This window comes from Megascapheus bottae, chromosome 10 (assembly GCF_031878675.1).
Source record: "Megascapheus bottae isolate mThoBot1 chromosome 10, mThoBot2.hap1, whole genome shotgun sequence".
In the NCBI taxonomy this organism is placed as follows: Eukaryota; Metazoa; Chordata; class Mammalia; order Rodentia; family Geomyidae; genus Megascapheus; species Megascapheus bottae.
The window spans coordinates 18,899,348-18,914,339 of NC_143518.1; the positions used below are offsets into that span (position 1 = coordinate 18,899,348).

The window sequence follows — 14,992 nt, forward strand, 5'->3', positions numbered from 1 at the left end:
ACACTGGGCATTGTACCCTGCTGTGCCATCTCCAATCCCGCAGGCAATGGAATGACTATTTTTCATTTAGGAGCCCTCCCAGCCCTGCACAATGTCAGAATTATGTGCCTCTCAACAACTGAACAACTGATCTACTGAAAAATTGCTGGGCACTGGTGGCTCCCACCTGAAATCCCAACTACTCAGGAGGCTGAGATGTGAGGATCAAGGTTCGAAGCCAGCCTGGGCAGACAAATCCCAGCGATTCTTTTCTTCAAATAACTAGTAAAAAAAAGAAAAAATGGAAGGGGTGTGGCTCAAGTGGTAGAATGGCAAAAAGCCAAGCAAAAGTGCAAGCCCCAGTACCAACACACACACACACACACACACACACACACACACACACACACACACTCAACCCAGCAATAACAGCAAAAAATCAATTATAGGAGTGGTGAAAATGATCCATAGCTTGAGCACTAACATTTGGAAACAAAGCTAGTTTTCCATAAGATTTCTTTTTCCTTCCTTCCTTCCTTTCCTTCCTTCCTCCTTTCTTTTTTCCTCCTCCTCCTCCTCTTCTTCTTCTTCTTCTTCTTCTTCTTCTTCTTCTTCTTCTTCCTCCTCCTCCTCCTCCTCCTCCTCTTCTTCTTCTTCTTCTTCTTCTCCTTCTTCTCCTTCTTCTCCTTCTTCTCCTTCTTTCTCCTTCTCCTTCTTCTCCTTCTTCTCCTCCTTCTCCTCCTTCTCCTCCTTCTTCTCCTTCTTTCTCCTTCTTTCTCCTTCTCCTTCTTTCTCCTTCTCCTTCTTCTCCTTCTTTCTTGTCCTTCTTGTCCTTCTTCTCCTTCTTTCTTGTCCTTCTTCTCCTTCTTCTCCTTCTTCTCCTCCTTCTCCTCCTTCTTTCTTCTTCCTTCTTCTTCTTCTTCTTCTTCTTCTTCTTCTTCTTCTTCTTCTTCTTCTTCTTCTTCTTCTTCTTCTTCTTCTTCTTCTTCTTCTTTCTTCTTCTTCTTGCCAGTCCTGGGGCTTGAACTCAGGGTCTTGGGCTTTTTCCTCAAAGCTAGTGCTCTGTCACTTGAGCCACAGCACCACTTCCAGCTTTTTCTATGTATGTAGTACTGAGGAATCAAACCTACGTCTTCACACATACTAGGCAATCACTCTACCACCAGGCCAAAGTCCTGGCCCCCATAAGATTTCTTAAACACTAGTAATAAGAGAGAGCTAAGTCAGTCATTTGCAATGCTGGTCGGTCCCAAAACAGCACTGCCACCATTTTGGATTAAGTTCTTGTGTTCTCTATGCTGGGAGAGAACCCCCGCCCCCCTGCCCAAACACCACGGAGTGGGACAGACAGCTCCCTAGAGTCAAAGGGTTGTGACAGCAAGATCTGTCCTTCTAATTTGGGGAAGAAGAAAAGTTACTGCAATGGTTCACTAAGTACAGCAGGACAAGTCTCCTCACCCCCATTTTCAGTATCTTTAGGGGATAAGATGTTCTGATCTTAATAGACTCCTTTTGAGTCTGGCTGAACCATCTAGATCTGTGTAAGCATGAGCCCTCCGATGCTTTCACAATAATGATATGTTGTGAGCTGTAGGGAGCCAAGTGCAGGGTCAGACTGGCCCATGAGTCTGCATCCCTGAGTAAGATAACCACACAAAGAAATGAGCTGTCATGCCTAACTTTGAGCTATATTGTCAGTATTGTGAATCACTTTCTGCTGAGACTTGATTGCCATTGGGTACGAATGTGTTTATTGCTTTATCAGTCTCTGTTGAGACCTACAGTGAGAATAAACATGTGGACCTCCCCCACCCTGCCCACCTTTGTGCTGATAGGCTCCTGTATCCTATATTAGCTGAATGTACTTTCTCAATAAAGGAGCTCCTGCCTTGATGGGTCTCCCTGATTCGTCTGATTGTCCTCCGGCAAGGGAGGGCTGGGTGCAGGTGGTCAGTTGGCCCTCTCCTTTCTCAGCTTGTCCTGGTTGGGGCATGTTCTCTCTCTATCCCTCCTGCGGGTCGGGAAGGATGAGGACTAAAAACCCTGACAGTGAGCAGGCAAAATAATTCACCGATAGGCAGGTAATATGATGTAACATAGTTTATTGATTTAACATAGCTAAGCAGAGTTGACACTATATTCTAGTTCCTATCTTCTAGTCCTAACTTGCCTAATCCTAATCTGCCTATCCAGCACACCTGCTGGACTCACCTCTCTGGCATCTCTTAGTCTTCATGTAGAACAGGGCCTGCCCGTCAGATGTTAGACGCAACTCCCAGGCCTGACGCAGTGTGAGCTCTGGGCCGCAGTCCTCGCCTGTCTTCTCGGGCAAGGAGCAGCTTCTGCAGGACAAAGATCTTCGAACCGCAGACTTGGTTAAGGCCAGCAGAAGCGCTGCTCCTTGTTCTGATTTCTTGGATTATATTGGTTCTTGGCCTGATCCTCTCGGGCCCAAACTCCTTCGTACTTGATTTGGATTGGTTACGTCTTGGTCCTTACTTGGTCTGGATGGGTTACATCTTTTGGTCAGTGGTGCCCAGAGATGTGCTGGTGGCTTGCTCTATCTATTCTGCCCAAGTGTGTGGGCTCCTATGATACTCCATCTTGTAAGCCAGGCTCCTGACTGTTCCTATGGTTACAGTCATATGTGTCCTTACATCATAGTTTAAAAGCCTTTATATACACCATGTCCATAAGCCTGTAGGTACAAGTTTGTATTGGCAATATATTTCTTAGTTTCATTTCATTACTGTATTTCATTTAATTACTCCTCTTATATTATTATATCACTATTTTATATCATATTCATTTAGCATTCTATGTTTATCATATACCATTTTCATATTATATGTATTATATTCATCATGCTAATATTTTCACCCTATTCAGTGCTCACAACATATCAATGACGTAGGCATTTTTCAGAAGCTCTCATCAAGGCGGAGTGACAGGTAGCTGACCTTTGTTTTCTGTGATACAGAAACAGAAGCTGTTCGAGCCCGTGGTGATTCCAGTGGGTAGGCTGTTTCGACCAAACGAGAGGCAAGTGGCTCAGCTTGCCAAGAAGGATTACCTAGGCAAGGCTACGGTAGGTGCTCACTGCCTTCTCCACTTCCTGGGTCCGCAGCCATGTGGGGCAGCCTGGGAGGGAGTCTTGGGAAGAGAAGGCTATCTCATGGCTCCGCCCCTGGGTGACAGCAAGTGACTAGCTCAAACACAGGAAAAGGCTACCAGTGATTGTTTTCTCCTGGTCCCTCCCATTTCTCACTTCCAGCCTGGGCCTGGACAGAATCCCCTGAGGTTACTCTTGAGCTGCTGGGTCTTGAGACTGAGCCTACAGAAAGGAGCCACAGCTAGGAGGTGCTCACTGAACAGGGAGAGAAACCGTTAGGAGAGAGGAGGCCCCAGGCTGCAGTGCTCCCAGAAGTCCCCTCCGTGTTCTGAGGACTCTTTCCCTACTTCCACAGTCCTGTCTGTGACCAGAAAAGACTCCTTCACCCGGACTCTTCCTGAGGCCAGGTCTTCCATCCTTCCACATGTTATCTCAAGCTAGTCAGCAATCCCCATCCAAAACTGCCTGGGTGGCTGGGCTCCAGTGCCTGTAATCACAGCTACTCAGGAAGCTGAGATATGAGGATTGAGGTTGAAGCTATCTGGGGATGGAAAGTCCATGGCATTCTTATCTCTAATTGAACACACACACACACACACACACACACACACATACACACACACACACACACATACATACACACACACACACACACACACACACACACACACACACACACACACACCCTGGAAGTAGAGCTGTGGTAAAGTGCTAGCTTTGAGCACAAAAACTCAGGGACATTGTCCAGGCCTTGATTCAAGCCCCAGGACTTGTACCAAACAAAGGAACAAACAAACAACAAGTGCAATGGCTTTGACATTTGTAAAAGGAATCTGGTAGATCCGCAGAAGCCAGAAGAAAATGAATTAATAGAGATAGTGCAAATACCCACCAATGAATGAATGGGTAAGCAAATCCTGGCATATCTATATGATATGCTCAGCTTTAAAAATGTGGTAGAGGAAACAAAAGCTATATAAGCTAATGGTGATCCCATTAAACCTCGATAACTATGCTATGTGTAATAAGCCATCACAAAAGGCCATATGCTCTTTAGTTTATTTATAGACAGTCTTTGAATGGGTCAGTCCACTGAGACAGAAAACAAATGACTGGTTGCCAGGCTAGGAGGAAGGAGCTGAAGACTAACTGCTTCATGGCATGGCATTTCCTAGGAGCATGATTAAAATGTTTTGAAGCTAGCTAGAAATGGTAGTGGCAAAGCAATATGGATTACCAAGTATCACTGCATTACTTCAAGCAGTTAATTTGATGAATTAATTTATAAGTGCATCAATTTATAGTCAGTGATTAATGAATTAATTTATATGAATTGCACATCAAAAAAGATTTTTTAAAAAGAGAGAAAGTGAGCTTGGGTTCTTGGTTGGTGGTGAGGTAAACACTAACTTGGAGCTGTGTGCTGGTTGCTCACACCTAGAATCCTAGCTACCGAGGAGGTTGAGATCTGAGGATTGTGGTTTGAAGCCAACCCAGGGAAGGAAACATTTGAAAATCTGAAGTGGAGCTTGGGCGGGTGCTGGTGGCTCACACTTATAATCCGAGCTACTCAGGAGCCTGAGATCTGAGGATCTTAGTTCAAAGCCAGCCCAGGCACAAAAGTCCATGAGATTCTTACCTCCATTTAACCCCTAGAAACCAGAAGTGGCACTCTGGCTCAACGTGGAAGAGCACTAGCTTTGATCTGAAGGGCTCAGGGACAGTGACCAGGCCCTGAGTTCAAGCTCTAGGACAGAAGAAGAAAAAGAAGAAGAAGAAGAGGAGGAGGGAGAGGAGGAGGAAGAGAAAGAAGTGTAGCTTGAACTCCAATGGTAGAGTGCTAGCCTTGAGCCAAATTGCTCAGAGACAGTGAGTGAGTAGGCCCCAAGTTTAAACCCCAGTACCAGAATTTTACAAATTAGTAGCTTCTTTGGTTGCAGGAATTTCTAATCTAGAGGATTGGTAATCTGACACTCTGCCACCATCCCATCTGGAATCCATGACAATGAGAATGGCTCTGTGGTGTGCACCTGAGCGTGGGGAGATGATTTTGGGGAGAAAGCAGAGCTCTCACAGCTCCCATTGTTTCAGGTGGTGGCATCTGTGGTGGATCAGGACAGTTTCTCTGGATTTGCTCCTCTGCAGCCACAGGTGAGGAGTCCCGACCTTCTGTAGCTCTAGGGCTTGAAAGCTGTGCCCCCTGGGGGAAGCAGTAGTGTCCAGTTACAGTGCTGTCAGGACTCCTCAGACCATCCAGCTGTATGTATGTGCCTACCCACGCCCAGGCCCTGCTTCCATGGTAGGGATAAGGAAGGCCCTGTCAACTTCCTCACTTCTCCTAAGGCCACGCCTCCTGCTCTAAAATGCCAGCCCTCACTCTTCTAAGAGGTCTGTCCATTGTGTTCTGAAGACTTGACCATTGTTATATTTCAGAAAATTTAACCTATGGGAGGCTTTTAAACAAAGTCTCTTCTTGGGTATGGGGTGGGAGTAGTCAGTAAGGGAACCCCATGAGGCCAGAAGCCTTGGGCCCTTGCTCAGAGGACTCCCTTGGAAACATAGACAAGGTACTGAGGGGTCTGGATTTCAGCCCAAAGTGAGTTCAGAGAGATGGAGCCAAATGGACTGGATGGGGATATGTGGGAGGCACTTTCTTGTGCAAGGAAAATGCGAGCTCGGTTGTGTTGGAACTGTGGTGGGTGAGCAGAAGAGGATCAGAAGACTTTCCTGGGCCAGACACCTAGGCCAACGGCCAATGGCTGGACTAGTCTGCAGCCAACTGGGGATTCGGGGAGATGGGCTGAGCCAAGAGGGATGGAAGAGGGCAGCATCGAGTCTCGGCAAGCTTTTGGTCCACTGTCAAGTTGGAGGGAGCTTGGAAGAAGCCCCCTTGGGCTTCAGCCCAGCCAGAGCAGTACCAGAGAGGACTGAAGTCCAGATAACTAAAGTCCATGATATCCCATGGAGAACAGGCAGTAGGCTTTGAAAGCAGATCTTTGCCTGGTCAGTGGATTCTGAACTGGTTTCAAATCCCTAGGAGTGTCATGTGATAGGGTAGACATTAATTATAGAACAGAGCTTTTGGAAACAATCCTGGGAAGGGAACAGAGCTCAAGGTCAGAAGTACTCCCATGACACCACGACACTCAGTGACAGCCAGCCCTCTCCACAAAGCAGCTGTGGCTCCAGAGGAATTGCTGTGCTGGTGAAACCTATGCCCAGGGAGCCGAGGGAGGTGTTATTTTCCTGGGTTTAGTCAGCAAGCACTGTACTTTCTTTCTGGACTGTGTTTCCATCAGCCAGACATGCAGTCTTTGTTTTCTGGCCTGGAAGAAATGCTCAAATTACCATTAACAGTCTGTTCTCTTTCTTCTTTCTCCTCACTATTCTCCCATGTCCATTTCTCCCAAATGTTCCACAGGCAGCTGAGCCTCCTCCCAGACCCAAAACCCCAGAGACCTTCAGGTAAGTTAGATGGAGATCTAAAGGCAAAATGGCCAAGCCAGAGTGAAAGCCTTCTGTTTTCAAGGTTGTGGCGGAATGATCCATTTTTCACTGCAGTGGGAGACGGTCTCTGAAGCTATGGGGTGTCCTAGTGTCCCCAGGTCACTGTGTACAGCCACCCACATAACGAGGGGTTGCTGAAGTGCCACAGTGTCCTGCAGAGCACGGCTCCATGGTCAGGGGCCTGCTGTGTCCTGGCCACAGGTCCCCTGAGCTGCTCCGTGCAGCCAGGAAGCTAACGTGATGAACCCTTTCCTGTGTAGGTGTTTCCTATTCATTTTTTTTGCATCTGTTTTATGAAGAAATATGAGGAAGGACCCAAGAAAAGGAAGTCTATTCTTCTGTAAGATGAGAAAACAAAACATGTCCTAACCCCCAGCTTTCTTACGAATTCACTATAATAAGTGACAAAGTAAGCCTCGATCCCAATCAACAAAGGAGACTGGAAAAAGTTAAAAAAAAAAAAAACAAAAAACTGAAACAAACAAAAAAAGGATGTTAGCCATACCAGAAAGAGGGGCCGGACAGGCTCATTTCTAAACCCTGTGGCTGGAAGGATCATGAAGGGACAGGTCATCTAGAAACAAAGGAAAGGGCTGCATGGAGCATGAACAGAGTGAGCCTGAAATCCCGCACACAGGAGGCTTTGAAGCCAACCTCACGCACTTCTCAAGGAGGCACAGAGAGTGCAGAGAAGTATCAAGGGTTTTGAGATTAAACACCTCCTAACACATAGAGCAGGGGCTCCCCTCTAGCTCTTCACCCTTCCTCTCCCCAGGATATGTCCAAGAATGTCTTCCTCAGGAGGGACTTGAGGACAAGAATTATCAAATCTCTTCATCTAGAGATGTGTTTTTATTTGACTTTTTTTTTTTTTGGTGCTGGTCTTGTGGCTTAGACTCAAGGCTTTTGTGCTCAAGGCTAGAGCTCTACTACTTTGCGCCATAGCACCATTTCTAGCTATTTGGTGGTTTACTGGAGATAAGAGTCTCACAGATTTGCGTACTTTCCTGCCCAGGCTGGCTTTAAATTGTGATCCTCAGATCTCAGCCTCTTGAGTAGCTAAGATTATAGTCGTGAGCCACCGGTGCCTGGATATCTGATTCTATTATTATTATTGTTATCATGCATCAGTAGCACAAGGAGGTTTCATTGTGATAGTCACATTAAACGCATTTGAACAAGTTCACTCCATTTCATAGTTTTATTTAATAATGTCTCTGAAGCATAAGAATAGTGATGTCAGCAATGTACGTAGGCCAAAGAGAAATAAAAAAGTGGAAGTTCTTGACTTAATAGAAAGGGGAAGGGATCATGTGCTGAAGAATTGCCAAGATCTGTAGTAGAAACAAATATTCCATTTGTGACGTTGCTAAGAAGGACAAAGATGTTAAGGCTGGTTTTTACTGTTGCATCTCAAAACGGTAAAAGCTATAGCCACAGTATGAACTAAGCGTTTAGATCAGACAGGAAAGATGGGGGAAACGTTAGCATGTAGGGAATTTGATACTAGGTGTGGTTGTAGGCTTTCCTAAGGATCTTGGGTCATCATCTTCAGTAGGCAAGGAGAGACTGACTCTGTGTGGTGAAGCAACAGGCTGACGGGGCTCTTCCCTAGTCCTCTTGGGAGTTGGGGGAAGGCAGGCAACAAGTATCTTGCCCCCTAAGAAGCACCTCGCTCCCTGCGGAAGACAGGACTGCTTACGTGGCAGTCTGATGTGAGTCTCTGCCCTAAGTCCACTGTGGACTGGATCTGTGTCTACCCACCACAGGGCCCTGGAAGGGGAGGCTCACCGTGTGCTGTTTGGGTTTGTGCCAGAGACCTCGGAGGAGCTCCAGGTCATGCCAGGAAACATCGTGTTTGTGCTGAAGAAGGGCAATGACAACTGGGCCACAGTCATGTTCAATGGGCAGGTATTCAGGGGCCAGGGGAAAGGGCTAAAGGAATGGGATCCTGGCAGCAAATAATAGAACTTTCTGTGGAGTAGGCCAGGTGACTTCTTTGTTGGGTACACCATCTCTGCTGGTGACTGTGGGTTGTCCTGTGGCTAGTTGCTGACAACCACTCTTCTGTCTCCCCCTTGGATGCTGTGGCACTGGCCTGGTTAGAAGGGGCTTGTTCCTTGCAACTACCTGGAACCAGTGGAGCTGCGGATTCAGCCTCAGCAGTTGCCCCAGGTAATGTAGTACTAAAGCCTGACTCCCCCCTCCCGTCCTTTGAAGATCTCTTTCTAGAAGTAGTGTGAAAGAGGTCTTGTCACAGTTGCTGAAGAAGATACATTAGTTCTGTTTCCCACCCACCCACCCCACCCGGAGTTGGCACCAGCCACCCAGAGCTGAACCCAGGGCTGAGGAGACCCTCAGCCTGAGTGGAAGCATCAGAGAGATCCAGTGCACCCCTACTTCTGTGGGTCTTTGTCAGGATGACTTCGTGGAGCACAACTAGAGGATTAGGTTTGCCCAGATGTATCTGCTTCACTAGGGAGAAGGGTCAATTTGCTGGTTGGTGTGACGCATTTAAAAACAAAGTGAAGCTAAGGTGTCAGTGGCTCACACCCATAATCCTAGCTATAATCTGTCCATACCTAGAATCTAGCCCCTCAGGAAGCTGAGACCTGAGGATTGTTGTTCAAAGCCAGCTGGGGTAGGCAAGTCTGTGAGACTCTTATCTCTACTGAACTACCAAAAAAAGAGCTGGAAGCGGATTTGTGCTGAAATGGCAGAGTGCGTTTTGAGCAAAAGTAGCTCAGGGACAGAGCCCAGGCCCTGGATTCAAGCCCCGGGAGCAGCACACACACACACACACACACACACACACACACACACACACACACACACACACACAAATAAGGTAGGTATAGCACATGATGAGTCCAGTTACAGTGTGGTATATGTGGGGGGAGTCACTGCACTTAGGGCTACTGGCCATGGACAACAGCACAATAGCCAACCTGAAATATAACTAAAGCAAAAAAGGGTATATGTGTGTTTGTGTGTGTGTGTGTGTGTGTGTGTGTGTGTGCACTATGTACATACATAGTGGCAGAGTGCTTGACTAGCAATCTTCAGTACTACTTAGAGGAGGAGGCCTGGCCATCCTCTGCTTTGGAAGTTGCTGCCACCTCTTCCTCCCCTCAAAGGTCTGCCTTTCCATGGAGTTTCACGAGTGCTCCTGGTTGGAGAGTGCTCAGTGATCACCGGGCAGCCTGTCTCACTCCGGACTCTGTAATCAGATATAAATGGGCTCCACGCTCCCTGATCAGAGTCATTTTGTCCAGCCGCTTTGAAATAGTATGCAAATGGGAAGTGGCATTTTCCCTCTGTACCTGAAATAAGAGGATAGCCATCCAACATGGCTGAAGGGAAAGGGCCTTGTAGATGGAAGTCTATTCCTGCTGTGGGCTTTGTTTCCATTGGGCCAACCTTGTCTCTCCCTTTAACCAACATCGTCTTTAGTCTTCTCCAAACGTCGGTATCACCCTAACAACTTTGAGGAAGTCTTTTTCCATGGGAATCCATGGGTTTTCCCCATCAGTCCAGAGAACTTGAATGAGACAGCTCTGACCATCTTCTCCTGTCATCATCAATAGGAGGAAATCTCCCCGGAGTCTGCCATCCCACCTCCTCCCAGTGCCAATGCCCCTGCAAGACCCCAGCTGTCACCAGGTCAGTGGTCCTGGAGCAATGCCTAGGCCCAAGTGCAGAAGCACTTCATGCTGCCTCCTAATCATTGTCACCCAGGCTTCTAGAAAATTCTGTTGCTTTTTTCTCCCAAGATGCAAGAGCCTGCACCATACATCTACATTACACACACACACACACACACACACACACACACACACACACACACACACACTCACACACACGGGTATGTATAATGAGTTTGCTGCCTTGTTGCCTCCTCTAAAACACTCAATCACAGGCCTGGGTGAGTGCGGCTGGATTTGGGGCCTATAAGCCATAAGCGTTACCACTCAGCCATCAAACCCCTCTGATTACTAAAGCCATGTTGCAGAAGCAAGGTTGCAGGAATTGCAGGCGATTTATCCTTGACTATCTACCTGATCATCAGAATCTCACTAGAGGCCTCCTCCTTTGCAGATCTACAGAATAGTTAGAAGTCATGTACGACAAGCATCAAGTACCTTTCCCCTAAATTCTCCAATATACATTTCACAGCACTTATGGCCTACTGCATTTTCTATAACCTTTCCTCTGCCACTGAAAGTAAGTTATCGACTTGTGATGCAACCTATACTTGGTTTTCCTGAGAACAAGTATCTTCTGCATAATTGCAGTGATACCTTCACACCTCAGACATTTAACATTAAAGTAAATTAGTGTCTATTCTACACATAACTTTCAATCATCTGCTCAGTATCTCTGACAGACTTCTGTTATTTTCTACCTAGGGTTTGTCCAGGATCATATATTGTCCCCGAGATGTGGGAGTTTATATTTTTAGCAATAATTAATTTTTTTTGTGTTGGTCCTAGGATTTGAAGTTAGGAATTGGGCACTGTCCCCGAGCCCTTTTGTTCAAGGCTATTGCTATACCACTTGAGCCACAGTTCCTCTTCTGGTTGGTTTTGTGTGTCTGTTTTGTCAGTCATGGGGCTTGAACTCAGGGCCTAGGTGCTATCCTGAGCTTTTTTTTTTTTTTTTTTTTTGTCAGTCGCGGGGCTTGAGCTTGGGTCCTTGGACTTTTCTCAAGGCTAGAGCTCTACCACTTGAGCCACAGGATCACTTCCCACTTTTTTCTGTGTATTTGGTACTGAGGAATCGAACCCTGGCCTTTGTGCATGCTAGGCAAGCACTTTACCACTAGGCCAAACTCCCGTCCCGGCCCCTCTCCTGGCCTTTTTTTTTTTTTTTTTTTTTTTTTTTGCTAGAGGCTAGTGTTCTACCACTTTGAGACACAGCTCCATTTCTAGTTTTCTGGTGGTTAATTGGAGATAAGAGTCTCACAGACTTTCCTGCCCATGCTGGCTCTGAACAGATTGAATGGTGACCCTTAGATGTCAGCCTTTTAAGCAGCTAGGAATATAGGCCTGAGTCACCAGGGCCCAATGTAGTAGTAATTTCAATGATCACTTGAGTTTATGAATAGATTGTTTTTAAAATAAATCACGTGCCCTCCAGCAAATAACTTACTTTTCATATATAAATTACATGCATACTTCTATCTTAATGCACACACAATAGAAAACATATACAATAAAGGACAGGGCAAAAATAAGTGGCTCTGATATTTCTTCTGTGGCTACTGCTGCATTCACAGTTCTGGCTTTTCATTGCTTTGAATCTCATTGGTTTGTCAGCCCCACTAACTCCATGGGTTGATAAGCATATGATAGTCCTTTGATACATGTCTGGGCTCCCCAAGCACAGATTGGTTTTGTTCATGGACCATGACCTTCAGGTCCCCCAGAGTGACATTTCCTCTCAGTTTACTGAGGTTAATGAGCATTCAAAATTAAAGGGCAAAAAGCTGGTTGCCATGTTATACTAGTTTTCAGCCTGTGGCAGGAAGTTGTCAGAAACACTTATTTAAATTTCACTCCTTACCTTTTTCATTTAGGTCAGAAACAAAAAGAAGAGCTTAAGGTATGTTTCCCCCTCTCTACCCTTTGTAGTCTCTCAAGTAGAAGATGGAAAAGAATGGGCTGTCAACATGGGCATGGCTCTTTGAATTATAGTTCCAGGGTAAGGGTAAAATCAATTGCTACCTCATGCCTAGTCCATGGAGGGACCTCCCACTCACTATCCTCCTCCATGCCTGTGCATACATTTCATACCAGCTCATAGCTGTTCAAGTCAGAGTTGGGGACCTGGGAAGGTCTTTCAGGATATTGGAATCATTTACCTACTTAGTGGCCTCTCTCCCATGCTATCTTGGGGACTCCATGTGACAAAGTGGCAGTGATCAGAGTGTGACTGGAAACCTCCCATTGAGGCTCAGCTCCCTTTGCTTCCTCCTCCCCCAGGAAGTGAGGCTCACGGTTCCCACACCCTACACGATCAAGGTGCACTACAAGTACACAGTGGTCATGGAGGCTCAGCCTGGGCTCCCCTGCAGCCAGGTCCAGGACATGGTGTCTAAGAAACTGCAGCTGCTGCCTGAGCACACTAAGCTGAGGTGAGCTCCATTTAGGCCGAATTAGGGATATGGTTGAAGGCCTCGTGTTGGATCAGAGGAAAGACATAGGAGATGGCTTGGGGGCATGGTGATCTAATTTACTTCTTCCCATTTTCTCTGCTCAGCTATCGGCCTCTAGACAGCAATGCCCTGGTACCTCTTTCGGAAGACAACATGAAGGATGCATGGAGTCAAGTGAAGAAATATTGCCTGACTCTCTGGTGTGAGAACACAGTGGTGAGGGCAGAGCCTGGGGCTCCGGATATAGTTAGTTCCCAGTGGCCATTTCCTCCTGGGGCTTGAACTCAGGGCCTAGGCACTGTCCCTGAAGCTTCTTTTGCTCAAGGCTAGCATTTTTTTTCTTTGTGGGTCATGGGGCTTGAACTGGGCCTGAGCGCTGTCCCTGAGCTCTTCAGCTCAAGGCTATCACCCTACCCTAGAGCCAAGTCCTACTTCCCATTTTCTAGTGGTTAATTGGAGATAAGAGTCTCAGGTCCTTTTGTGCCCAGGCTGGCTTTGAACCTTGATCCTCGGATCTCAGCTTCCTGAGTAGCTAGGATTATAGGTGTGAGCCACCTCGCTGGGCTCAAGGCTAGCATTCTACCACTTGAGCCACAGCACCACTTCGGCCTCTGTTTATGTGGCCTTAGGGAATCAAACCCTGGGCTTCATGCATGCTGGGCAAGCACTCTACCACCAAAAGCCATATTCTCAGCTCTATGAAGTTCCTTCTGTGTCAAGCATAATGCCTAGAAATAGGGACGTCGTGGGTAAACGAACATTTGCAGATGGGAGAGGGTTTCTCACGAGAGAAAAGCCAGCTCTCTCGACTGTCATGCTTGTTTCTTGCTCATCTATTGGGCAAGGGCTGGGATCCAATCATAGCTTGAGTCTGTACCCACAGCCCATTGTTCACCATGTTAGGTTTCCATGAGGACGAATAGTTGGGGGTGAGCACTATTTCACAAATGTTATGGGCAACAGCTTCCCACCAAGAAGTATCAGCACATTGTCATCCATGTGCTGAGTGCGTTCTTTGAAGTGGCTATTGTCAACGTGTATTAAGTCTAAGATCATAATGTCTAAGATATTTAAGAAATGTTATTACAGGTCAAAGCTAAGCCTTGAGAGAGAGAATGGTGGTGTACCAGTGGCTCTCAAACTTTAGTACCTAACATTAGACGACTTAAAATATAGATTACAAGCCCACCTTTTTGTAAGACTGATTTCTTAGACTGAGGGAGCTGAAAAACTATGCTTCTAACACGGTCTCTAGTATTTCTGCTAGGGAAAGGATGTTCGACTTGGTATGAAGAAACTCAAATAGTATGGGCTCACTTTCTTGTCATCTAAATGCTATTTCACCACATGGAGGGAATCAGTAGTGCCCATTTATCTTCTGTTGTCAGGATTTCAGTAAGGCATTCTATATACAGTTTTGAAGACCTTTGGATATCACTTAAACCAACTATCCAGTATTTACTAAATATAAGAAATTGAGACTATATATATGGTTTCTATTAGGAACAGATTTCAAAAGCCCTTGAGTTTATAGCAGACTTGATTTACCGACTTCCTTTAGTTCAATGTTAACTGGCCAAGAAGTTAGGGAAAGTAACAGGCTAACAGGCTTCTTATTTCAGGGTGACCAAGGCTTTACACAGGAACCTATGGAGGGTGAAAAATCTGACCATAACCACCAGACAAAGGAACCTCAGCTTAAGGAAGGGAGCCAAGTGGTGGCACTCTTCAGTTACGAGGCTACCCAACCAGAGGACCTGGAGTTCCTCCAGGGAGATGTAATCCTGGTGCTATCCAAAGGTAAGTGCTGCTCTATGATCACACAAGTGCAAGATTACCCGAAGTGAAGTTGGGGCAGAGAAGAAAAAAACACCAGTAATCTGGAACCCAAACCTGAGCTAGTGGTTCCAATCCCCCGAGCACACCCCAGCAGGAGTGCTCAGCTTTTCCAGATCAGGTGCTCTAACAGGCTGAGAAGCAAGAAGTGTATGGCTGTGATAAGCATTTTTTTGAAGATGGCTATATTCTGGGAACAATGGACTTTCACGATAAGGTTAACAAATTACTATGAATTATGACACACATTCAAAAGAGGGAAAGAGGGGAGCCTTGTCCTTAACACTTCAGTAGAAGACACGCCAGCAGTCACTAGGGTAGTTTCACCTGCAAAGTACTTTCTAAAACTCATCACTTGGGATGTTTAAAAATGATCCTAAGATTGGGTATGTGACCTGAGA

General features: G+C 46.3%; 1 protein-coding gene across 2 annotated transcripts in view; it reads left to right on the forward strand.

The window, feature by feature from the left end:
* The window catches only part of Ncf2 (neutrophil cytosolic factor 2), a 30,885-nt gene that overhangs the window by 13,258 nt on the left and 2,635 nt on the right, over positions 1-14,992 (forward strand). Inside the window, exons 5-14 of one of the 2 annotated variants that reach the window (XM_090340281.1) lie at positions 2,960-3,067; positions 5,183-5,242; positions 6,513-6,556; positions 8,368-8,509; positions 8,705-8,773; positions 10,186-10,261; positions 12,177-12,202; positions 12,583-12,734; positions 12,860-12,971; positions 14,378-14,555. In XM_090340281.1, coding sequence (XP_090196407.1) covers positions 2,960-3,067; positions 5,183-5,242; positions 6,513-6,556; positions 8,368-8,509; positions 8,705-8,773; positions 10,186-10,261; positions 12,177-12,202; positions 12,583-12,734; positions 12,860-12,971; positions 14,378-14,555 — 967 coding nt within the window. Of the gene's footprint in view, positions 1-2,959; positions 3,068-5,182; positions 5,243-6,512; positions 6,557-8,367; positions 8,510-8,704; positions 8,774-10,185; positions 10,262-12,176; positions 12,203-12,582; positions 12,735-12,859; positions 12,972-14,377; positions 14,556-14,992 lie in introns of those variants that run through there. The other variant, XM_090340282.1, reaches the window with a different exon arrangement.